We start from the raw sequence: 26,580 nt of genomic DNA, 5'->3' as shown, positions 1-26,580 counted from the left end.
CTCGTTCAATCGCTACGTTGGCTGCGCGCATGTCGACGCACAGGCGCACCTTGTTGTTCTGTCCCTTTTTTGGTACAACTACCACAGGCGATATCCACGGAGTTGGGCCGGACGTGCGCTCAATGATGTCGGTTTTGAGTAGTTCCTGAAGTTCATCGTCCACCGCTTGTTGCAGATGAAACGGTACCTTTCTGTGATGCTGCGCAACTGGCGTCACTCGCTCATCAATGTGTAACTTGACCTTGAAGTGATTTAACTTTCCTAGTCCTTTGAAAAGGTTTGGGAACTTTGCGACGATGTCCGGGGCATCTTCAGTCATATAGAGAAGTTCTACAAGTCTCAGTCTTTCAGCCGTTGGCAAGCTGAGTAGGCAATCAGCCACATCCGGGCCCTCAACGACGTGAATGTAGGCTGGAATCTGTCGGTCTCTGTATGACAAGGTCGTGCTGAAACGGCCAAGGCACGGTAGTGGCTTCCGGGACATCCATGTGAATATTCTCACTGCTGCAGGTTCCAGCGTAGGATGTGGTTTCATGCTCTGGTATTCTAGTGCACAGATATAGTTCAGTGAGGCGCCTGAGTCCAGAACGAACTTCGCGGGGTGGTTTCCTATCTGGATATCCAGTTTCGGGTATTTTCGTAAGCGGTCTGGATCTGAGACCATGCAGATATATTCGTCACTGTCCTGTGACACCGGTGTGCGTGACGGGGATTCGCTGGATGTTGATCTGCGTGAGCGATGTGATCTGAGGGATTGGTCACTTGATCGGGAAGAGCTGGTCGAGCGTCTTTCCCGCCCTGTGACCGCACGTGCATGATGCTGTGCATGATGCTGTGTGGAGGATCGAGATTGTGATGATCTTCGTCCTGAGCGTGATGATCTTCGTCCTGAGCGCCGGGTGTGGCAGGCAGTCTCGAAATGGTTTTCTCTGCCACAGCGGTGACACCGCTGTCCGATGGCTGGGCATTGTCCTGAGTGAGGATAATCTTGTCCGCACCTGTAGCATGCAGGTGTTGCTTTGCTGGATTTAGCGTGTCGCGGTTCACGTGATTTGTGGCGTGCACCTGGTCTCCGAGAGGATGAGGGATACGTTGGCTTACTTGATCTGCGGCGATCTGTCTGATGTTTCTGGTCCTTGTGGGCTTGTAATCTGAAGGCTTGTTCTTTCCTGTCCGTCTTATTGACCTCCATTTTCTTTGCGTGATCTTCCGCCTGGTCGTGTCATTTCTTTAATTTCTTCCAGGGTATAGTGTTTCTTCAGCAGTCGCTGACGTAGAGATTCAGACTGACATCCTTCAATTATGCGGAGTCGTAGTGCATCCTCGGTGTTGAAGTCATCGAAGTCGCAGTGGCGGGCTAGCCGTCTGATGCGCATAATGAAATCACACATTCGCTCTTCTTTCTCCTGCGTGGCCAGGTTAAACGTGTAGCGCTCGTAGTCTAAATTGTATTTGTGTAGGAATCGTCAGTCAAGGGCTCCCTTGACATCATCATATGAGGCGGTGGCTGCGTTGGGCAGTTCCTTAATAATCTGTGCTATGTCCTTCCCCACCAGGTTTCGTAGGGCTATCAGCCTCTGTTTGGGGTCTTGTACCTGTGACCCAGTCATGTAGTCTTCAAAGTCTTCGGACCAGCTTTTCCACTTGGGTCCCATGCTGCTACCTGACGTCAGTTCTAGAGGCTCTGGTGGTCTCAGGTATGGTACCCCCATGACTGCGGGAAACATCGGGGCTGTCACTGGGGGGTTTCCTGAAGTTGCTTGCGTTGCTGGTGCTCCTCCTGTATCACTGGACGAGCTGGGTAGTGACATTCTCGTCTATTCTGATTCTGCAGTGTAGATTTAGCACTTTGTCCCAAATGCCTGACCTCAAAATGGCCGACACAAATTTTTACATGGGAGTCTATGGGGCGGTGCCTGACCTCAAGATGGCCGCCGTTCAGGACACATGGCTCCAACTAGGCTTTACACATTCCAGCTGCAATGCTTTCTGTCGGGTGTCTGACGATATTTTGGGGGTTCACCACGCTAAAGGGGCTAATTCTTTATCGTTGGGACTCACCCCTCCACTTCCAGCCGTCGTACTCACTCGTCTGACGTCCTCCGATTTTTTTTTGATTTTCGCGCCGTTTTTTTTCCTTTGCAGCCACTGTTCTATCTGTTTGTGGCGTTTCACCTCAGGGGTATTTCTCCCTTCGAGCGGGCAGCTTCGTCACGCTGGAATCCGCTCCAGGCAGCAATCGGGCGGCCTGTGAGCACTCCGCTTTGTTCCTTGCTCAACACACACCACTCCCGACGCGGGCTGCAGGCTCTTCGTTTTTGGCCGCTCACGAGCGGCAGGGGTCTTGAGCGGTGTGGGGTTCGGTTTGGATCCCACCTTCGTCGCCAGTGTCGCGCTCCCCCAAGGAAACACGGGAGCCAGGGAGGTGATTTAATCACGTCTTTATTTCTCCGTGTTCACCTCTTAACTAACTGACCTTCCTCCCACTTCCTTCCTTCCCACGCCCCTTCCTCCCCTGCCTGTCCTGTCGCAGACAGAGATCAGGCAGTCACGTTACGACAGTCATGGCCAGGTGGAGTGCTGCTCGGCAGACACTGTGCAGTGGACAAGGAGTGACTTTGTGGATGAGAGGGTAAGTAGACTTTCTCACTGCCTCTTCGTACCTTCCAGCTAGTAAGGAGGGTATAACCATCCTTGTTGGTCACTGTAAAGTCACGGGCCCTAAGCCCACATATTTTGGAAATAAGGACACTGACACAATGTTTGTGGTAACTGGAACTGGCCACGAGTGCGTGCACTCAGGCTCTTCTATCGGCAGGGTGACCTGACTGGTGACGCCTGTGTTGGATGGGTGTGGGGTGGGTGTAAGGACCAGCCGTCGTGGGAGTGGCTGCTAAAAGACTAGACTGTGTCCAGCAGGACACACCAGTCATAAGAGTCTCCTGGATAATAGTCTGCAAGAGGCATCAGAAGAAAGAATCAAAAGTTACTTGAGCAATTGCAAGCGCACAATGCCTCACACAAGTGCATAAATCATGGACATCTTTGGCGGTGTATGGTAGTCATGCCTATCAGAAGAACAATATAAATTTTGAGCGAGTTGCCCGTAATACTTTTCTAAACCAACTAAGTGCAACATCTGCCATGCAGAACTTGGAGACCCCAAAAAGCTCTTGCTCTAAAAAAACAGAACGCTCGCTATCATAAGCGAGTGAGGACATTTTGCGATTCCTGATGTATGCAACCCATTGAAGAACATTTCCTACTTACGTTTCACATATAGCGTCCCAATGACTTCTGCGTTCCCATAGCTGTTCCACACCTCACAGACGTAGTTGCCAGAGTCGGACGGCCGCGTGTTCTCAATCAGCAGACCGGTGACCGTCTGCTGGAACCTGCTGTCTGGCTCCAGGGTAACCCCATTCTTCAGCCAGCGGTACTTTGGTATTGGGTGCCCGGATGCTTTGCAGGGTAGCTCCACCCGCTGTCCTGCCATGGCTTTGCGATGTTCAAACCCATCAAGGATTGCAGGGCCTGAGTTTGTAGACTCTACAAGGCAAGCATGTCATATGTGTTACTATCTTCTTCTTGTACTATAACTATTAGTTACAACGCACCTATTGTAGGCACACATCATCCTGGGTTAGAATTTAATACAATTGTAATGTTGCAATGTCATTGTGCAATTAACATTGAAAAATGAATATACATTTCATATTTCAGTTGTTTGAGTGAGGTGTTATATCATCTACTAATTGGTTATAAATCGAAGCAACCAACTCACCAAGCAGTATGATGTGTATACTTTTGACTCTCATTAAAGACATAGGGCCTGATGTACAAAACCATTTTAGGTTGCAAACCCTAGGACAGGCAAAATCATAGGGTGTGCAACAGCAACCTGTTATTTTTTTGTTTTGTACCTGCAACCTGTTATTTTTTTGTTTTGTACAAAACTACATTGAATCTATTCTGCAGGGCACAGACTTTTTACAAGTTTTAGAAATAATCACGTAGCAATTCACGTTTTATCTAACTTAAATGTAAATATTGTCATGGGCTATTCATGTCCAATAGTTTTAAGTACATTTTTTCTGTTGGCTGTAAAGTACTAAGGGTCTGTTGACACTGATTTTGCTGTGAATAGGTGTATCTTGCTCTCGTAGTACTCCTGGCTTATGCCTAACCTCAGGCATAAGTCAGGCTTGGGGTACTCCTGCTTAATTCTGGGATTCAATAGTAAACCAGGAGTATTTTAAGTGCACGTCACAGCAAACAATTTGTCAACCGGGTACTAACAGTTTAAATTTTCTTCACCCTGAGAAGTTCCAAATTTAGTGCAAGATAGCAAAGAGGAACTATTAGTTCTTACCCATTTCGAAATGACCTAGTTTTATTTGAGATGGTGTTCATTCAATATCTCTGCTCCTGTAGCTACAGGCATCTTCGTCATTAATGTGTCATAAACCAGGCAGAAGTGAGGTGGTAGTTGCTTAGGCTATGAAGTGACTCCACTATAGCCTTAGAGCCTGCCGTAGCAGGGGCTACCAGCCGTTAAAGGTCCGCTCCAGCGTTAAAGACCCAAGCCCAAGGTGAGGGCCTTCAACAAGGTAGCGGGCCTTTAGCCCGTTCCGTGCTCGCGTCGGCTACCATCCGGGTGCTGTGAACGACCAACGGCCGATGCAGCGCCGCCCACTGCGTAGAACGCCCGCACCGCGGGGGAATGTCCGCTGCAGTAAACGGGTTAATGGCCGGTAACGCCCGCTACGTAGGACTCTAAGGCTATTCGATCATTCGGCCCCTAGCGGGCAGAATGTTCTAATTTGTAAAACAAAGGCCTCACAGAGCCCGAGGGGGTTGAAATCCCATCGGGCTCTGTGAGGTCTTTGTTAAATATTGGAATGTTGATGCTCTGGGCTTCCACTAGCCATTAGAAGTCCGGAGCACTCCATTGTTTTCAATGGAGCATTCAACATTCCAATATTCTAATGCAGAGTACACCATGTTACATTGAGATGTGAACTGTATTCAGGACTGAAGAAAGGAACAAGGAGAGTTGATGTCAGTGAGTTCTGATCTGTATGGCTATGGTCCAGAAGATTATTAACCGCATGGTTTTAAGCAATGTTTGGTTCCTTATTTACTGGTTGGGTAGAAGATTGCTTGCACTTGTCTTTGGTTAGGAGGAGGCCACTTTCCCTACATTGTATTTGAGTTCATAATGCATAGAGACCTACATCTGGTGCATTGAAAATTAGTAAAAAAACAGAGGTACTCACCTGATACAAAAAGTCGAGCGCTGTTGCTCTGTCGCGTTTCTCCAGTGTATCTGTGCTGTGTGTTACATCGATAGTTATTCAACCCATCTTCATTCTGTACATCTAAAATATACAAGGCTCCAGTGGATGTGATGAGAAATCTAGATCCTGCAACGAAAGACAAAATCACTGTTTTTAATTACATGATGACATATATTTGTTATGTTAAATTCAAATGCAATACAGATTGTCAGTTTATCAGCTCTTGTAGGTAATAGCCTTGCACAGGAGCAATCATATACATTTTTAGCTATAGTCAGCATGACAGAAATGCCAGATTTAAATCTGCCACTTTGCTTCACATGCACCAGAGGTTTAGGAACCCAAGTAACATTAAGGCCTATGCTGGTACATGTAATTAGTATTTTTTTTCACAGAGTCAGAACTGTTTCCAGATACCTTTAACTACCTGCACATTATTAGTCAGCGGCAATCTCCCTTTCGCCCAGACTTCCAGTCTAACAGATGACCGCAGTTTGGGTAGCTATGGATCAGGTCAGATCCCGGGACCTTATCCGTTAGGTCCTTCGAGTTTTTGACACAAACTACATGTGTGCAAGACCATTCAACAATAGTTCTATGAGGTCAGTCAATTTTAATGAGTCACCTATAGAATATCTACACCATTAAAGAACAACTTTTTCCATTCAGCTTATGTAATTTTCGTTGTTCATTTATGTCCGAGTTTCACCCACAAAACCTTTTTTGCAGAAAAATTATCCTGGCAAAAAAAATGATGTGCAGCTTTTCCCACCAAAACCAGGGGAAAAAGCATTGGGATTTGCTTATTATCTTAATTTTTAATTCATAAAAGCAAATGCTTGGCCACAATCTTTTTAAAAAAACAGAAAACCTCACAAACATTACAAGATTTATGAATGTTTTCATGCAAATTCATGCAGCGTGTTGAACCAAAGCCCTGCAATTTCACACACTCATCACTGATATATGATTGACAGGTATTCAGGATCACAGTTTAGTTTTTGTTTGTGTGGCTCAGATCATTCCCTTTCAAAAATCAAACAAAAATAAGATATGAACAGCCAAAATTCCTATGTTTCACATTGATTAAAAATGTTTTTGACCTAGAGGTTATGTATAAATTCATTAGGCTTATAGAAACGATTATATCTATTATTTCAACATTATACTACTTTTTTTTTTACATCTTTCCATCCATGTATTACCATATTGGCAAATCAGAACTGTCCAACTTTGCATCGTGCATCCTTTGACAATGACTACAAATCGGTCAAGTCTAGACCCACATCATGGTGCACTCACAGCCCCGGTCTACACCTGTGTGCATGTGTGCACGGTGCAGACCAGGGCTGTGCGTCCATCCACCAAACTACAGTGTCTGTAGAAGTGTGTGCTGACTCAGAAATACAGCGGGTTAAACCAGGTTGTGCAGATAGTGCAGCACAAAGCAAGGTGCAGTCAGTCTGGCAGCCACCATGTTTGTATGTTCGTATATGGGTATTTCTATGGCGCGGGCCTGGCACAGGACAACAGAACATTGTTCAGGGTCATCAGCCAAGGATAGGATCCACGATCTGTGCGTAATAGAGGAGAGGGGGGTTATGGTGGTCAGTTACTGCGGTTACTAGCTATCAGAACATGCCCATGCTGAGTTGACCCTGCAGTTTGCCCCTAGTTACTACACAATGAATGGCTACTGAATTAATGGGCTGCTAGCAAAAAGAGATGCTAGGGTGAGCAGACCTCCATTTATACAGCCATACTGACTAATACCTGAAATCTTGAGGACAGGCCTTAAGGGGCTTTATAGGACCCCCACCTCATGATTCCAGGCATTGTGTGCCTGCTCTTTTGTCTTTGCAAATCAAACTGGTATGTTTGACCTGATCATAAGAGACAAGATGAAGCATGAGCAGAGCAGCATACATCAATAGACGCCTAACCTTCCACCAACCGACCAGACACCTTCGCTCTTCATCTTTGCCCTGCCCCCCCATCGAACCTGTGTGTACCCTCTGACAAGCGCTTAGAGAACCCTGGGTGATAAGGCGCTTTACAAATCTAAATAAATAAATAAAAAATTCTTCTCCCTCGCAGACACACCACGGATTCGCCGAACCAACAATGAAGGACGCTGCTTCTCGCACCTGGCAGCCAAGACGTGGACCAACTTCCCCCTGCTCCTCAGGGCCGCACCGTCGCTCCAGCAATTCAGGATGGAATTCAAGGCCTGTCTATTTGAATGTTAACTCCTCCAAGCAACTTATACTTCTCCGGCGCCTTGAGATGAGTGATTTGTGGCACTCTACAAATGCTTGATTGATTGATTGACCATATTTGGACACAGGATATTTGGTTGGTTGATAGCTTTATTTCGATATGCAGGTATCATAAAAGCATTACAAAATATATAAAAACAGCACATCGTCAAAGGACTGTACATTTAAAAACAAAAGAAATACAAGGTAGCAATAAGATCAGCAATAAATTATTTAAAAGTATATTAAATAGATAAGGACAGTCTTTTTTAAACGGATCAACCAAGCCCATTTTAAAAATTTAGATACAGCACAAACGACCTGAGAGGATGTATCAGATAGTAAAATCCGTAAAGCCACCAGATGCTGGCGAGTACCCAATTGTCTACAAAGTGGTTTCAGCCGGTGGGATCTTGGACGGGTGTAATCTGGACATTCAAAAAGGAAGTGAATCACAGTTTCGGGCCTATTAGTACATAGGGCGCAGTAGCGTGAAGCCTGCGCAGGCATGTTCCATCTAGAGAGGCGATCATTTAGAGGTAATGTACCTAGTCTAAATTTGATGAAAAAACCCCGGTCCATAGGTGCCGTAATTATGTCCAGATAAGGCTCAAGGGCAACAACGTCTTTTATTTGCAAATAAGCTGCAGTGGAATTGCAGTGACGCTGATTGCTGATGAGCTTAGCAGAGACCCATTCCCAATACAGTTTTTTTAGGGTCGCTTTCGGGGGGGGCACAGTGGGTGGACCAGCACGACCCCAAGCCTAGGTCCCCTAAAAGATTTTTAATATCCCTAAGCCATTTGATCTTGTTGCAGCCGTCCAAGCCCATCACCTCTGACAGCCCGTCTGGGTATGATTTTAATTCCGGAACCCTCCACAGACGAGCCCAAAGGAGGAGAGGCCGTAAACGGGCCTGGTCCTTGATTACTTTACAACCCGTATCCAAAAGCACAGGAACTGTCGGGTGCTCATCGGGATGGCCAAGAGGTCCTTTAAAAATGTATTCTCTGCCTTGGTCAAAGCCTCCACGTTACAGGATATTTATACAATGGGCAAAGCACCCCATTCTGAGTTTGTGAAATTGCTTTCCATCTTAGGATGGCGGCAGCATGGCTGGGAAGGCACAGCCACTTCTCACTCCCCGAGGTTTATGCACCAGATAAAGTTCATAATACTCATTGGAGCTCTACAATGAGCACCTGGGCAAGGACATGGACTCAGTTGGTACCATTAGTGACATATATAGCTGCTCTCTTTCAAAAATCATGAATGGAGTTCACTTGCCTAAAATGTAAATTAATTAGGCCATTTAGGCCCAGATGCATCAAGCTAAAATCCGCTCGCAAAGGCGCAGATTCTCAGAATCTGCCCCTTTGCGACCGGTATTTTGGCATTTGGGATGCATCATCCCAAATGCAAAAATCGCAAAATTGCGGTTACTTAAATTGCTATTGCATTTAAGGTATCTCAAATTGAGATTCCTTAAATGCAATGCATTAAAGTTAAAAAATTAGCGATTTCACTAATAGGGGGGCGCAAATTACCAAAGTTCCATTTTACACACAGACATGCCCTTGGGGCATGTGTGTGTGCAAGATGTACCCATATGCAGATTTCACGGGTGCACTCAATTTGCGATTCTCTAATTGAGAATCGCAAATTGAGATTGTCTTCCCATTCATTCCTATGGCATCTAGGCACATAGAAATAAATGGGGAGGTATTCCTTAATTGCGACTCGCAAGTTGCGAGTCGCAATTATGGAATTTTAAGAAATCGCTATTTTGTAAGCGAGTTCTTCATGCATGGCATTTTGCTATTCCTTATTAGCTAATCCTTTTTTTTCGCTAATAAGAGTTGCAAAATGGATGCTATGATGCATCTGGGGGTTAGTGAATTATGCCAGAATAGGTTTTACAACCCAAACAGACATCATCAAACAAAGGGAGCCTTATTATTTATGATTGTTGATGACGTAAAATTGTTTTTTTCTTCTTTTCACTTAAAACTGGAATACTGAGGCCACCCTGTAACTGTACTGTTAAATATCACTTCAAATAAGTCAAGTAACCAGTCCATGTAAAACATGAGACATGTAGAGTGGCAGATGACAGAAGCACGTGGGAAAGTGTAATCAACAATTGCCGCCATTTTCCGCGCGGAGGCGGTTTGACGGAGTGACAAGCTGTCATCTGCGGCTGCGTAAGTGGCGCGCGTCAGAGCGCTTCAAAAAAGGGTTTAGAAATGCAGCGGCATGTGGAGCGACGCACATTTATTTATTGGCCTGCTGATCTCTGGGAGGCTTCTGTTCTCCAGGCACATTTAATGTAATCACGCACACTTTCTGCTGCAAATCTAATTCGTTTGACTCCCCTGCTTAACATGCTAAATAGGGATTGTGTGAGCACAGCCTCTTCAGAGAAAGAGGCGGAAGTCTGCCTTTGTTTCCTGAAATAGCCGTCTGCCGGGGAGCTGGTGAAATGTGGCCACCTCTGCTCCCTTTTCAAAGGCACAGGCGCTTTCATCTTTCGGATTTCATTTAAAGCTGTGCGCTTGTTTGTTTCAGATTGCATGAAAGGTACAGGAAAGTCGGCGCTGAGAAATGAGGCCCTTAATTCAAGCAGGTACGGCAGGTAGACCTGGACGATGCCAGTGTGTGTGTGTGTTTGTGCGTGTGTGCGCCAGTCAGTAGAGGTCGGCTGTAGGTGTTTCTGTAGGGCGGTGACGTGGGCAGGGGGAGGGTCAGGGGGGGGGGGTAGTAATGTATGGATTACAGAGTTTTACAGGTAAGTAAACATTTAAATAAATAAAACAAATTTCGTTGCGCGCACTGCATTACATTTGATGATGCAGTGCGCGCAACGAAATTTGTTTTATTTATAGTTGGCATGGTGCGAAGAGCAGGACGGGTATCGTGGACTGCTGGAACTTTGTGTTGGTGGTCCCCTCGGGCTGTCGATGCGACTGTGCGAAGAGACGGGCTGTGGGTGGCTCACACTGAATTTCAGTGTGAGCAGTATGGTTCCGATGCGAACTGGTCCATTAACTAAGAGAACAAAAGCTTGATTTCAAGAGCTTGTGAGACACACCAAGGGTCCTGGGAGGCACCACTTGGAGGTCAGGAATTAGTTGAAAACAAGGCAAGGAGATGTTTGGGAGTTTTTGATGTTCCTCGGGCTCATATCATGAGGCCAGCAGACTAGCCCTTTCAGTCACTCTGGGGTCCTCGGTTTAAGACGAAGTTACAGGTCCAGTTGTTCTTACCCAGGCAAGAGATCAGCAGGGCAGCAGGGCGGCAGTTCCTTTAGAGCAGCAGTCCAGCAGTGTGGCAGTCCAGCACAGCAGTCCTTCTTCCTGGCAGATTATTCACAGGTCCAGAAGGGTACTGAAGAGTTGGTGTCTGAGGTCCAGTATTTATACACATTTGGGTCTTTGAAGTGGGGGAGAAACTTCTAGAGGTTTCCCTTTGAAGTCCCCAGGCATCCTCCCTTCTTTTTCCTGGATCCAGACTAACTAGCCTTTTGCCTGGAGGCAGGACACAGTCTATGGAGGTATAAGTGGGACTGTGCCCCATTCCTCCCTCCCATACTGCCAGTGATGGCCCATCCAGGCACACTTAAGCTCCCTATTGTGGTGGCTGTCTAGATGGAATACACAAAGCTCAACTGTCATCTGCACCATTCGTGTGACTAGAGACAGGCTACATTGACTAACTGTCTAAGGCAAGAAAATGCCAATTTTCTAAAAGTGGGATTTCCAGAATTGTAATTTAAAATCCGGCTTCACCATACGTAAGTATTTTAAATTGTGAATCCAGAGACACCAAACATGAACTGGTTATCCCTTCCCATTTGGAAACAAGTCATGTCCATGTCAAGTACTCTGTGATGTGTTTGTCAACCGGTCATGTCAAATCATGTACATAGTCACTGCCATCCAGGAATTGTTTTGCTTCCATGCACTACAATGGAAACACCAGAAACTGAACATCATAGACTATTAATCAATTTTATGTTTTAGGATTAAAAAAAAATGCATTGCAGATTATGTCACATATCCACACATTACTGACAGGTATTACTGGAGGACAAAACGTGTTCTGTATCTATATTTGTGTGCCTTGGTGCCCATTTGTCTTCCCCATAACCCAACATTTAGATTAATTATGAGTGGAGCCAGGTCACAACTTTAATAACACCTGCCACTTACAACTGTATATTATTTTTTATAGATGTTTAGTGGTATCTGAGCTTGACATCAGCTATGAGAGCTCCAAGTTCCTAGGAATTCCCTGGGCAACATTTGAGAATTCTTGTTTATCCCAACGGGAAGGCATTGCCCCACATCTAATTTTAGATATTGTAAAATTTGCAGGTTAAAATGTCTCATACATGTAAAAGTAATTATTAACTTTAAACGAGCCACCAGTTTTGAGGTGTTCACTTCCTATTACCAACCTGGAAACTGATTTACCGCTGCCATAGAGAGTGGTAAATCTCTGACCATTTTCAAAATGGTGAAAGGGCTGATGAAATAGTTGTATACACACACAAGCTCACTATTTTGTAGGCACTGCATACTTGCTAGGGCATTCCTGCCCTCGGATGTTCACTCCCTGCTCTTGGGAGGAGATTTTCAGCCAAGTAATATTATACAATATTTTGGAACATATTACCAGCCAGCAAAATGCAAATTCAAATTTAGAAAGATCCTGTGGAAGTTCACAAGAGTCAGAGCTCAACTTCTGAAAACCCCTAACTGCTGACAACTTGAGGCCATATAGCAGATAAAATAACAGAACATTAATAAAACACATTGATAGAGTCCAAGGCTAAAGAAGTAAAAGGCAGGAAGCAAAATCAATTAAGGAAGGATTTTGTCATTTATAATCATCCAAAACACTCCCTTGGATTTCTTCTGCTCCATCAATGTGCTCCAACTGCAATGTGTGGCATATGGGCAATTAATCATAGCTTCTGCAAAAAGATAAGACAAACAGCAATGCAGAAGAGGTTAGGCTTTTACTTCTCTTGATGTATGGTCTATTTTATGTTATGTTGTCTCCATTTGGATAACAACTTTACAATTTTCAGCTGACTGTAGTGATCTTTTAATTTTGCGGCACTTTTTGCACAATACTGGGATTTTCATTGATTGTGTCGACTGTGTTTGGATGTATATGCTTAGTAGAGATGTGTTAAGTGTCTAATGTAGTAATGGTTCATGTTGGCTAACGTGACAGTAGGATGAGGTTAATGGTACTTACTCATATCATAGAAATGGCATTGAGCACAAACCTACTCTCTGTGAACTACAGAGGCTTTTTTGGAAAATACATCTGTCGACTCCTAAAGTTAAAGTTCACATCCCATCAGGTTTATCTCTGCTTCTAGACCTGCCAATGTCAATCAGCTCTTAAAGTGTCCCTACTGACTTGGAGGTGAAGAGAGTGCATGCTTATAATTTGGCAGTGGTGACATGGACATGCGGTATCTATTGACTCTAGATTAGCAAGAGATTTTAAGACAGCTACTGAGGTTCTTGGCAGTTTATAGGCTTGAGGCTATCACACTTGCAGAGAGAAATACATATTGAGTAACAAATCATGCAGACACAACTATGTGGAAGAATGTGTATGCTTTGGCGTATTTTACACTATTTCCGTTGCTTGTCCTCTTCCGTTGCCTGGCACTTCAGTGTTGCTAAAATATTACATTCAACATTAAGCTATTTTCTTTTCTGCTCGGTAGTGAATACCAACTAAGGGGCCCATTAGGATGGCGGGCTGATTGCCCCCGCCAGGCTGGTGGTAGCCACCATCGGCCTGGCGGGGGCAATCCGCCCGCCATCCGCACCTGAATTCCCCCGCCATATTAGTATGGCGGGGGGACCGCGGCGGACGGAAATACCGTCCGCCGCTTTTACGCCCTGGTCGCCTTGCGGCCGGGGCAGAAAAGGATTAATATGGTGGCGGCGTCTATTAGACACCGCCAGCCATATTATGATGGGCTTGGTGAGATGCCTTTCCGTGGCGGCGATGCAGCCACGGAAAGGCATGCGATCTTCACTCTGGGGGCCCCCTGCTGGCCCCCAGAGTGAAGGAGAGGTGGGGGGAGAGGTGGGGGGTGCACACGGGTGATACCTGTGGTACCCCCCAGCATTTGCCTACACGAAGCAGCAAATGCATGCATGCATTTTTAACATTGTGGCGGGCGGTGCAGAGAGCACCGCCCGCCACAATGTTAAAAATGAGGGATGCGCCCTCCACTGTGGCGGGCGCATCCTAATGCCACCATCGGAACCCCCGCCCTTAAGGCGGGCGGTCCCTTTTTCCGATGGATGGCGGGCGGACAAAGTCCGCCCGTCATCCTAATGGGGGGCAAAGTTTCAGAGTGCTGGGCAAACTATACATTTAAGGGACATTGAACGTATCTTGAACCACCCATTCATTGATGTCTTCAAAGGACACTTGACAAAGGATTCCTATATGGTTAAGACCACTGTCACATATGGGGGCCCCAGCAGGCAATCAGCACTATTTCACAATGTTCATTCCACATACATCTTAGATCCCAGACAAATTGTCCATAGGACTCATTAGTCCTCTTTTGAACACACAATACACCCTCATATCAAGTCCAGCTGTATTTTTGTGGCAGTAGGAGTATTCACCTTAATCAGAAGGGCAAGTTGAGTGGGAACACCACACCCTAAGGTCTCCTCCCCAAGCACATTTTCCAGTTAACACCTGTCGGCATTAGTGCACAAATCCTGATTCTCAAGGTTATTCCACTTGCTGGAGTACAAAGCTCAGAATACTGCGGTAATTACACATCGTCATATTAGATAATCCTGTTGTACCAGACTTTCAGGTGTGTAATTGCTGATGCGGAGTTCTGTAAGAACTTGTAGTGTGGCACAATAAAGGTTGGGGTGAAACTTAATTTGGCCTTCATGGCATGGTCCCAAGTCCATGTGGGGAGGGACATGGCATGTTATGTTCTCTAGGTTTTGAATTGTGGCAACTGTTCTCTTTCTGCAACAAAACATAATCGTAATCAATTCATAAACGCTTTGTTCCATGCATTGACATTGGAATCTCCTCAATGTCAAAAGGTAATCAATCCCAATGTCTAAGCTCATTCAGTTTTCTACTGCTACTTGCACTTAGGCATTTGAAATAGCTCAGACCAAGGACCAGAGGAGCACTTTAATGACGCCATTGTTTGGTCACAGCCTACCAGACAACGTAGCTGTTTGGATTGCTAAAGAGATCTCGGGAACATTGAGAAAGTTGATCTAAGAATTAATTCTACATGTTGCTTACCATTGGCTTTGTGGTTTGAAACTCACATTTTATAACTTTCTATTTGCTGGCCTTACTTGCTTTAGGCTGTCCAGCTCCAGTTCGTCCCTCCTGTTGCCCAAACCCTGTTTACTGTATACTTCTACAAACTCACTTTCTGTAAACATGCCTTTTAATCTTGTTCGTGTCACGTTTGCTGTTCATTCAAAGACAGAGGTCAAATATCAGGCTGTCTCTTCCAGGGAGCTTGGGGTTTATTTTTCTTTCTCCGACTTCAAAGTGAGAGGCTTTATGTGACAATCATGCTAGCTACTTGGGGTCTTCTTGAGGAAGGAAGTACTATTTTTTTTGCCTAGCACACAACAAAATTTAAATGTCTGTAAATGATATGTGCTGACGATCAAATCAATACATTGAGTGATGACATTTCCACACATTATCGTTTGTGCGCTGTATACTTTTATCAGTAAAACTGTATGTGAGTGCAAATGTAATGGTTATTTCAATTGAAGATGCTCTGTAATGGCAGTATCCTACCTTACCAAGCATACTCCACGTTACCTCACACCATTCTACTCTGCACCACTCCACACCACTACATTCTACTGTGTACCACTCCAAACTATCACACTCAATTCCACACTGCATCCTGCACTCCAAACTGCGTCACTGCATGTTTCTCTGCACCACTCCACTCTACACCTCTCTACTCTACACCACGCCACTCTACTCTATGCTAATGCGCTCTACCCCACACTACTCTACTATGCATCACAAAACTCTTCGCCACTGCACTCTACACCGCTCCGCATCACTTCACTCTATGCCACCCTACTTTGCAACACTGAACTCTATGGCATTGCACTCTACGCCAATGTACTCTACTCTATAACACTCCACTGTGTGCCAGTGCACTCTATGCCAACACCCTCTACAGTACTTGAATGTACTCTTCACCACTGCACTGTACTCTGTAAAAGTCTACTCTACACCACTGCACTTAGCGCCACTGCACTCCACACCACTTTACTCAAAACCAATGCTCTCTATGCCAATCTACTCTGCACCACTGCACTCTATGCCACTATACACTATGCCACTGCGCTCTATGCAATTGTACTCTGTCACTGCACTCTATGCCACTATATTCTACTCTTTGCCTCTGCACTCTACATCCCTCGGTTCTAGTCCGACTCTGCACTCCACAACACTCCTTAACACTCAACTCCATGCCACTCCTCTTTATTCCTCTAATGGTTAGCCATGCTGAACAGCAGCCACTCGGGTGTACAGCATTGCTAAAATACATTGCCAAAGCCAATAGCTCTTTCATAGGCGAGCCGTATTGGCTTTGCCAATGCTTGTTATTGTAGCAGTGGGCTCTCCAAAGCAAAGTACAATACATTGAACAAAGTGTCTGATTAAGGCCACATTTCAGAAAGCATAATATTATGAAGGTGAGCGGGGGCCAGGGGCGTGTAATTGAGACAGCACTACAAAGCACACTGCGTAGGTGTTATCGTTCACACGTCACTCATTTTTTACAGAGGGATGGATGCACAGATGGATAAAGTGTTTTTTCCGGGAACTAAAGACTTTTAGGTAAAGTGGCAAAGTCTAGCTTTCAACTCAGGTCTCGAAGGTTCAAGACCACATATTCACCATTAGGCCACATTTCTTCTTTTATTCAACTGACTGGGTCGAACTTCAATTCTATAAAACTCGATCATCTTCAAGTTAGTCATTTCGACAGTTATGCAATAAAAATAAGACTTTGTCTATTCCAGCGCCATCTGTCAGCTACACTTACGCATCAGAACAGTTTAGTAGCATCTCAGAAGCACATGACAACTGCAGCAGCACGCGGCATGGCTCACACGGCACTTCAGAGCCATATGGCCGATGTAACAGTGAACAAGAGGTTTCTGACGGGGACGTGGAAACACAGAATGACGTGCCCAATATATTAAAGCCCTGGAAATTGTAATGAGACGTCACCACCATATGTTCATCACATCAACCCACAAAGAGGCACCTTCCCCACCGTGTTGTGGCTTGAATTGCCACGAACATCCAACTGATATTAATTTAAAAGATAGTTATAGCTGCAGAGAGCAGTTCAGTATAGTGATGTATTTCAGATGCACAGTTGATATTTGATTGTATTTGATCACATAATACACGAGCATTGGCAAGTTCAGTAGGTTTGACTTTTGTATAGCACCCTCACACAGATACATAAAGTCCATGCACACAGAGCAGCACACCCACCGAAAGACATGTAATAAACCAAGGCACTTACAGACATCCACACATAGACCAGCAGACAAACAGGTACCCACAGTGGGGTTAATACACACACATAGAGGCACACACGTACACAGACTATGGGAAAGAAATTACCATGCAGTACCTTTACTACACAAGTTTTTACCATTCATATGCCTTTAAAACACATGCCTTTACAACGCTTTGAAGTATATATATATACCTATGTAAGGTTTTAAGTTCAGGGTTGGGTAGGGGTTCAGGCATGGGTAGGGTATAGGGTGCTAAAGGTATTTTAGGGTTTAGGAATGGGTAGGGCAATAGGGTGGTAAGGTTATTTTTAAGGTTTTGGGGTGTGCACATGTATTGGGTGGTAAGGGTGTTTGTAGGGTTTAGGGATGCGTAAAGGTATTGGGTGGTAAGGGTGTTTTTATGTTTTGGAGTGGGTAGGGGTATTGGGTGGTAAGGGTAATTAAAAAAGGGGGGTTGGGAGCTTTTCTGCAAAAAGATAAAATGTATCTGTATCTATATATATATTTTACCATACAATATATATATATATATACACACACACACGTATCAAAATAATAAAATAACAGATACATTTGATACAACACATGTAGTATATGTTTTGGAATGTGGCTGTGGTAAGACCTTTATAGGGAGTATGGTCAACAGGTTAAAATTCTGCATACTTCTGAGAGCAATAACAAACAAGGTTTCTACGTATGTAATGGCTAAATATATATGGGAGGAACATGAAGGAGAAAAAGTGCCTTTTGTTTTTATGAGATTCAGCATATAAAGACTAAGCATAGAGGAGGCGACCAAAAATTAACTTTAAGAAGATCTGAGTCAAGATGTATTATTACAATTGGCACTGAAATCCCTTGGGGCTTGAATCCAGATGCTGAGCTCCATGTTCACCTGTCAGACTGCGACTTGCTTGCCCCAGACAGTTTACTTGGCTATCTTTTGACCATGGATTAACAAATCATGGAGAACTTCATTTTGCTGAGGAACATTGAAAAACACTAGTTAGGTTTTATAGGGAACAAAAAGAAGCCTCTAACGGTTTTTTTGTACGTCTCAGGCTCTGTCTTTGTAATCATGTATCTTCTATCTACATTAAGACAATGAATGTATTGTATAACAATTGGTTACCCCAGATAGATAGTGTACGTAGCATAGGATATCTTAGGAGCGCCAGGCACTTTGGATATTAGAAATACTCACATTCTGATAAAATGAATTTGGAAAGTGTCCATATATTTTGATGAGGATCTCTGGTTGCAGAAAGATTTTCAGGGCCATGATGTGATGCTCCAGATATGCATTTCAAAGCATTTGCACTTGTTCAGAATACATGTCAGGCCCCTGGATCATGCGCACTTGCACTTTAACAGCATAAATACCATTGCACTTGTTAGGTTTGGTCGCTCTGATTCACTATTCTCTGTACAATCATCTTTTCATCCCCTTTTTTGCAAGGTATTCAAATGAAGTGTTTTTTATAGAATGTAATGTTACTTTTTTGCACATTTTATAGTCTAATGTTTACAGGATTAACTATAAATTAGATCAGCCCATTGATTGCAATCTGATGCTCCCAATGTTCACATGTAGTACTATAAGCACTTTAGTCTTTTTTTCAGTTTGGATCCATGTGCTCCTTATAACCTAATGTTTACATACAATTTAGAAGCACTTACAGTGCACTTTTTAGCACATTTATTGTCAGTCGTTTATAGGATGAGCTATAAGTAAGCTCAGTCCATTGCTTGCAATCTGATGCTCCCAATGTTCACATGTAGCACTTTATGCACTTTAGACTTTTCCTTATAGCCTAATGTTTACATACAATTCAGAAGCACTTATACTGCAACAACAACAAAGATTAGAAGATTAAAAACGACCGTTTGTGAAATGCAATGTCACAATAAATTGTGAAGGATTCATACAATATTTTTCACCCATAAGGATCAATTAATATTAACTTTATATTCTACTCTACTACGGCAGTAAATTGAAAGGGTTACATAAAGGTACTTTACAGATAACCAATGTCGTTGAGTAATGATAGTGGAGATTAGAAAGTGTATATTAGTGAGATGCAACAGGCCATAAAGGCCTACAACCTAGAGTGTGGGTGTTTTCAATGATATAATCAAAGCCTTGTGATTAGAATAGCATTACTATTGTTGGTTTCTAAACACTTGTACAAGAGGAACATGAATTCATGAAATGCATTAGGTACTTTACCAGAATGCACTAATTATGTCTGAAAATTGTACAAAGTTAGTGTACGACATTGGGGTCAAAATGGTGACCACTGGGAGAGACACAAGGAAGCAAAAATCTTGTGACGTTTTTAAGTGAGTGGTGGTATTAGGCATCTTCCTTTGAATTGAAACTCTAAATACACATCTTTATGGGCCAGTAGAAGGCTCTGGGTGAAACGAGTTGGCTTTTGTTTTTTGCACGATTAACTCTCTTGGAGACTGTAAAAAACAAAATAAAAAAGCCTTTTCACCTGATCACGTTGTGTTACTTGATGCTTTGACCTGGAATCTGGTTTGGAAATAAGTGTTTGTAATATATATGTATATATATATATATATATATATATATACACACATGCAGCTCGCACAAATGTGCACACAAGTGTGCACATGTGTTCACGAGTAACCAGCCAAGTGTCCCTTGCCCTAGCTGCATCGCAGCGTCCTTATCTTAAAAGGCGGACACTGTTGGTAAACACATGCAGTCCATTTACCTTGTGATTACTGTGGGTGAGACACAAGTAGTGAGACTTGCCCATAGTAAAAAGTCTAAAACTGGGTGATCAAAAAGCAAACAAGCCAAGCATACTAAATAGCGGGACCCTTATGCAACACTCTTTTATGTTAATTCACAAAGTTGCCATGAATGGCGCAGGCACTAGTAAGTCAAAGTAAAAATGGCACCATTTGTCATAACAATCAGGATACATACTAAATGTAGGTATAAACTTACAGTCCGAATTTTATGACACCAAGAATACAAAACTATTTAGTGACATCCCATAACTAAAACTGCTCACATAATAATAATCAGTTGATTCACACTTCATAATTAATTAACTTTATAGTCCTCGGTTTGTTGAAATAACCACCTTGGTTTGGCCGGGGGGAGGCACTGGAGTGTAGTACAAGAATATTGCCTCACAGTATACTCTAAAAAATATAATTGCAGTGGAGTTAATAATAGAAAATATACATGTGATTGGACTAAATGATGTATCAGATGAAATTACTGAATAATACATTCTGACATTCAACTGGCTCTTATGGACTAGAGATTAATCACTTTATGTCTGCAACAACCAAAAACCTGGCATGATCACATGGGTGCGGGGGGAGATTAGATTATGTTACTCTATTTTAACAATACCTACGGAGTGCTACTTGTTCTAATTAAAATACCCCAAGGTGCCATCTGTTGAAAAACTCTTCTATCTCTCATTTGCATTCTATTAAAACTAGGTCTAAAGGCCACATGTGAAGGGAAGTTGATTAGGTTGCTGTTTTGGAATGGGGTCAGAGAGTTCTGCAGTTGAGTGGCCAGTAATGAAAAAGCTCTCCATTCAGCAGACTTTAGACACTGCCTGTTGTCAGAGCTGGGTGAATGCCAAATTTGCAGTGTATGGTTCAAATGAAGATATTCATGTTTGAGAGTTGTAGTCGCAAACCAACCACACAATATGTGTCAGAGTGTGTGTGTGTGTGCATGCGGGAGTGCGTGTGTGTGTGTGTGTGTGTGGTGTCACACCAGGGATTGTATCGGTAACTATGTAAAAGTTCCTGTGGCCTCATTCTCTGTGATGTTTCAGCAGAGGGGAGAGACGAAGAGACAGCAGTCTGTGTAATGTGCAATGTCACAGAATTTCAATATAGCTTTGGTAAAACCTGATTATGTTAAAGTAGGAAGTAGCTTGTTACGGTCTGGTCTGATATGGTATGGTATTTGTTTGTCTGTTCTAGTGTGTTCTGTTATGTTATTGCAGCTAATAGACTGTGATCTTCTACCAGTTAGGCTGTCCTGTTGCTTCTATATATAACCAAAAGAAACTGTTTTGATATACAGTGCTTAGAAAAATAGTGTTTAAGCAGCTTCCTGTATCTGAAATTTCCAGGTGTTTGTCACTGGAAAGGAGAGAGGATGTTCTAGTGTTTGGCTTCTAGGCTCCTAAAAGAGCAGTGCGTAGCATGTTCTCACTTGTAAAATGGAATGTTTACCCTAACACAGGTAGTCAAGCACAACTGTCTGTTGGGCTGGTAGATAACTGGGTCTGGCATCCTTGGTGTGGTTTTCCCCTAACGTTTGGCCTTCACACCTCCTGTTTTTGCAAACGTTTCGTTTTTTCTGGCCATAGGACTCTACATATTTTACCTCTGCTAGCCAGTGTTAAAGTCCTTGTGCTCTCTGCTTAAAACATGGTAACATTGGCGTATACCCAATTGGCACATTTAATTTATTTATAAGTCCCTAGTAAAATGGCACTACATGTGCCCATGGTCTGTGATGTAAATGAAATGCTACTAGTGGGTCTGCAGCACTGATTGTGCCACCCATGTAAGTATCCCTCTAAACCTACCTCAGGCCTGTCATTGTAGAGCCTGTGTGTGCAGTGCCATTTCAATCTGGCAAAGAAAACATTTTGCTAAGCCCAAGCATTCCTTTTTAATACACATATCACCCCTAGGTTAGGCTCTGGACAGCCCACAGGGCAGGGTGCAATGGATTAAAAAAAGGGCATGTACTTTTTAGTTTGACATGTCCTGGTAGTGAAAACTGTAAAATTCGTTTTTCACTACTGCAAGGCCTAGCTCTCCCATAAGTTAACATTTTAAGTTACCTTATTACATTTTAGCAGTGCAATTACCAAATGGGAGTAGGTAACCAGTTCATGTTTGGTGTCTCTTGAATCACAAAATTCTAACTTGTGATGAAGTCAGATTTTAAATTGCAATTCTGAAAATGTCCCTTCTAGAAAGCTGCCATGTTCTTGTCTTTGCCATTTGGTGCCTGCAGACTGTCTCTGGGTCACATGACTGGCTGAAGTTGACAGTTGGGCTTTGTGTATTCCTCCTTCACAGACACACACAGTGGGGAGGTTGGGTATCAATGGATGAGCCATCACTAGCAGCATGGGTGGAAGGAGCTGGGCCCAGCCTCACTTATACTTCAATAAGCTGGGTCCTGTCTCCACACAAAAGGCTGCATATACCATTTAGTTAGTCTGGAGTAAAGAAGGCGGCCATCTGTGCACTTCAGAGACTTGCCTCTGCAGAGGCAGAACTGAGTTTAAATACTAGACCTCAGACACCAACTCTTCAGTACACTTCTGGACCTGTGGACACTTTGCCAGGGAAAAGGGAAGGACTGTTGTGCTGCGGAATGGACTCCCCCTCTACTGGCCTGCTAATCTTAAGGGACCTGTTGTGCCGCTGTGCTGGCTTGCTGCCTTCTTGCTTGGGGAGGAAGAGCTGGACCTCATCTTGAATCGAGGTCACCGCATGACTGTAAAGCTAGTTTGCAGGCCTACTGTTCAGAGCCTTAGGGGCATAAAAGGCTCCCCAACATCCTGCACCAGTCCCGGAACCAGCTGCAGTGAGTTCCTGATCCACAAATGGTGCCTCTCAGGTCCTGGACCCTTGGTGTGGCTCGAGGGAGCTGAATTCAAGCTTTTGGGCTCAACAAGAATTCACCTCTCTAACTGTGATTCAGAACAAAGCTCCATCGGTCCGACTCTTTGCACTCCAGCTTCTCCCACTCGTGGGGACTGCCAACAGCACTCCCGCCCCCTCCGCAACACCGGCTGGCTTTTTGCACTTTTCTGACAGCCTCCCACAACACTCTCCCTGCTCCTCACTACCCTCTGGAACGCAAACTAACTCTTGGCACAAACCAGAGAAAATAAACTTCAGAGTGCCTAAGCTGGTGTCTATATCCGACCTGCACTCCATCGTGGTCATCCGAAAGTGTTGCTACTTTGACTCAGTCTAGCGCAACCAGATATCGAGAGATGGTGATTTGTGCTTTTTGGCACTATTTGCACTAAAATCTTTCAAAACCTATATCTTTAGTTCTACTGATTGGATTTTTGTTGTTTCAGTCTTGTTTTATTTATTAACTTCTGCTCTATTTATCTAACGAGATTTAGTATCCTTTTTTTGTTGTGTTTTCACTCTGTTACTGTTTGAAGTTTTGCACAAATATTTTACACATTACTTCTAAGTTAAGCCAGACTGCTCTGTGCCAAGCTACAAGGGGATTGAGCACAGGTTACTTGTGCCTCACCCTGACAAGGATTGTGCTTGCTGCTTTACCATGGCTCACACCTCAGTCATCCAACAACTCAATTTCTCACAAACGCCCAATGAATGAGGCACAGAGTTTTAAGAACAACTCTTTGCTCGAAGAACAGCCAATGTAATTGGCATCTTTATGGGGAGATATTCACTCTTCTGTCTAATCCAAAAATGTTGTGTGTGCCTCAAATGAGAATCAGCTGAAGCCTGTGGATCAATTTTTAGTCAGACTAAAGTATAGACCATAACAATAATCAAATCTCAGTAGCCCGGTTCTTTTATCATTTTTTAAAAGAAGTAGGAGGACCATAACCCGCAGGTCAAGGGTGAGGGATTTGTCAAGCCAAAAATCCAGGCTTTTACTACAGGAGCCAGGATTAGGGGAGGACCCCAGTTTTTCAGACCATCAAGTGTGTGGCCAGGCTTCATTGGACCAACCCAGGATGAGAACTTCTGTGTTTGTGTTTAATATCGGAGCATTTTATTCACCCAATTGGAAACAATATGGAGTCAGTTTTTGAACTTCTCTTTTGCATAGCTAAGTGGACCTTCCAGTGGATGATAAGCTGCATCAGAAAAAGCATTTAAAGAGAAACCATATAACTTGATCAAACAAGCCAGGCGGCAACACATATATTAAAAAATGTTGGGTTTAAAAAATTGCCTTGGAGCCCAAAGAATGTGGATCATACCGACCAATCTCGCTCCTTAATATTGATGCGAAATTGTTTGCGGGTGTTCTAGCTTCCCGCCTTAACCACCTTATGGATTATATCATAGACCCGGACCAATCGGGTTTCATACCGATGCAGCAAGGGGGGGATAGTTCTAAACGTCTCATTGACCTCGTACATCTCTCGCGAACGCGGGCCCTCCTACTCTCGAACGACGCAGAGAAGGCCTTTGATCGCGTTGATTGGGAGTACTTGTTTGCGGTGATGCATGCATACGGATTCGGGGATAACTTTATTCGATGGGTTCGTTGCTTATACGCCTTCCCCACGGCTATGGTGCGGGTTAATGGATGTAAATCAGCCCTTTTCCCCATTGCCCGGGGAACGCGTCAGTGCTGTCCCCTCTCCACACTTTTATTTACGCTCTATATGGAGCCATTTGCCCAACAAATCCAGTCAAATCCTGACATTGTGGATCTCAAATTTGGAGCTGGCACACATAAAATTACTATGTATGCCGATGATGTCATCCTCTCGCTCACTCAACCCCGGTTGACAGTGCAGTCCCTGACCAGGGAGCTTACTACTTTTGGGAATATTGCAGGGTTCAAGGTTAACTTCGCAAAGTTGCAGATTCTCAATATCTCGATTCCGGAGAAGGATGTTCTGGATCTGCAACAAGACTTTGCATTCCATTGGGCGCCCACGGACATCACTTATCTGGGCATTCGCCTAACCTCGACCATCGCTAAAATGGTCTCTCTCAACTACACAATGCTGATGGAACACACGACCAAGGCGCTAACTGCCTGGTCGCGTCTCAAGTTGGCGTGGTACAGGAGGATGGCGGCGGTGAAGATGACAGTGCTCGCTCGCATTCTGTACATCTTCCAAATGCTTTCACTGACCCCGTCGCCGGGCACGCTTCGGAAATTGCAAGGACTACTCAATAAGTTCCTATGGGAGAACAAGAAACCGCGCCTCACGCGTACGCACATTGCTTCCTCAAAGGCACAGGGAGGGCTAGGCTTTCCGTTGGTGGGTGCTTATTACTAGGCGACATGCCTTCATTACATTGCTGAATGGTACAGGCGCCTTTCCAGCAAACACTGGAACTTTATGAACCAATCGGTGGCCGGACAGAACATGTGGCGGGAACTGTGGCTCCCGCGCAAGCTTAGAGCGTGGGAGCTGTATTCCTCGCTGGTTACCTCCCCGACTCTTAAGGTGTGGGATCGGTTAGCGGGCCCGAAAGGTTGGACTACATTCCCTTCTCCTATGTCCCCCATCGTAGATAATGCAGACTTTCAGCCAGGATGTTCGTCCCCGATCTTTCATCGATGGAGGGAGGAGGGTTGCAAGAGAGTGGGTTCCCTTTTTGACATTGAGGGCTTGATCCCTTTTGCCCAATTGTGTAAAGACTACAATCTAACACTTTCAGATGCCTTCCACTACTCACAAATCGCACATTGGGTTACGCAACCCGAGAACTTCGCCCTAATATCTCCTCCCCTGACATCCTTCGAAAAGTGGCTGGTGTGTAAGAAAGATGATCGTAAACTCATATCTGAACTCTATGCCATGATCACTACACATCCGAAGAGACACTGTACAAAAGCGCAAGTTAGATGGGAGACTAAATTGGGTGGGCCCTTATCACATAAAGAGTGGGAACACATTTTTTATCGAACACATCACACTGCTTCCAACACAGCAGGAGCGGAGTCTGCATATAAAGTGATTACTTACTGGTACTATACTCCAGCGCGCGTTCATTGTTGGGACAGGTCCATGTCAGACCTCTGCTGGCGGGGGTGTGCTTTTACTGGTACCCTGGTGCATTTGCTTCGGCATTGCCCGAAGCTGGTGCGATATTGGTCAGCTATCATTGATGACGTTGATACAGCATTTCAGATTACATTGCCACGCGTTCCTGAACATACACTGCTGGGTCTTCCCCACCCTAGATTCTTTCCACTGAAGTCACTAAGGGGCAGACAGATCGCTATGGCACTGCTTGCAGAGCGTCAGGTGCTCCTAGCGCATTGGGGTCTTCGATATTCCCAGAAGCTCGAGATTGGATCCACCGGCTTTGGCAACTTTTAGCTATGGAGCACTTGTCGCTTAGCGTAGAGGGGAAAGGCAAAGAATTCGCAAAATTGTGGGCCCCTTTCTTACAGATTCTTACCAATGATATGAGGAAAGTAACATGCCCAAAGTATTTGCTAATTTTACAGCTCATACCGTTAGAGCCGTCCGGTGCAAATACAGATCAAATTGCTAGATAAATGTCTACTCTCATTAGCGATTGAGGTGCAGTCAATTAGGCAGAGCTTGAACTGATGCGGAGGGTGGGTGGAGGGTGGGTTGAGGGAAGTGGGGTTGTTTCTTGGTTTTGTTGATTTTTTCTAGTAGTGGT

The 26,580-nt window shown here is 44.2% G+C and overlaps 1 protein-coding gene across 1 annotated transcript in view; it reads right to left on the bottom strand.

The window, feature by feature from the left end:
* The window catches only part of DSCAM (DS cell adhesion molecule), a 959,122-nt gene that overhangs the window by 482,186 nt on the left and 450,356 nt on the right, over positions 1 to 26,580 (bottom strand). Inside the window, exons 4-5 of the mRNA XM_078656818.1 lie at positions 5,280 to 5,426; positions 3,271 to 3,549 (exon numbers count right to left, since the gene is read on the bottom strand). Of these exons, the coding sequence (XP_078512944.1) occupies positions 3,271 to 3,549; positions 5,280 to 5,426 (426 nt within the window). The remainder of the gene's footprint in view (positions 1 to 3,270; positions 3,550 to 5,279; positions 5,427 to 26,580) is intronic.

This window comes from Lissotriton helveticus, chromosome 8 (genome assembly GCF_964261635.1).
Source record: "Lissotriton helveticus chromosome 8, aLisHel1.1, whole genome shotgun sequence".
NCBI lineage: Eukaryota > Metazoa > Chordata > Amphibia > Caudata > Salamandridae > Lissotriton > Lissotriton helveticus.
Note: the sequence above shows the minus strand (reverse complement) of the source record. Positions and strands in the feature narration are given on the sequence as shown.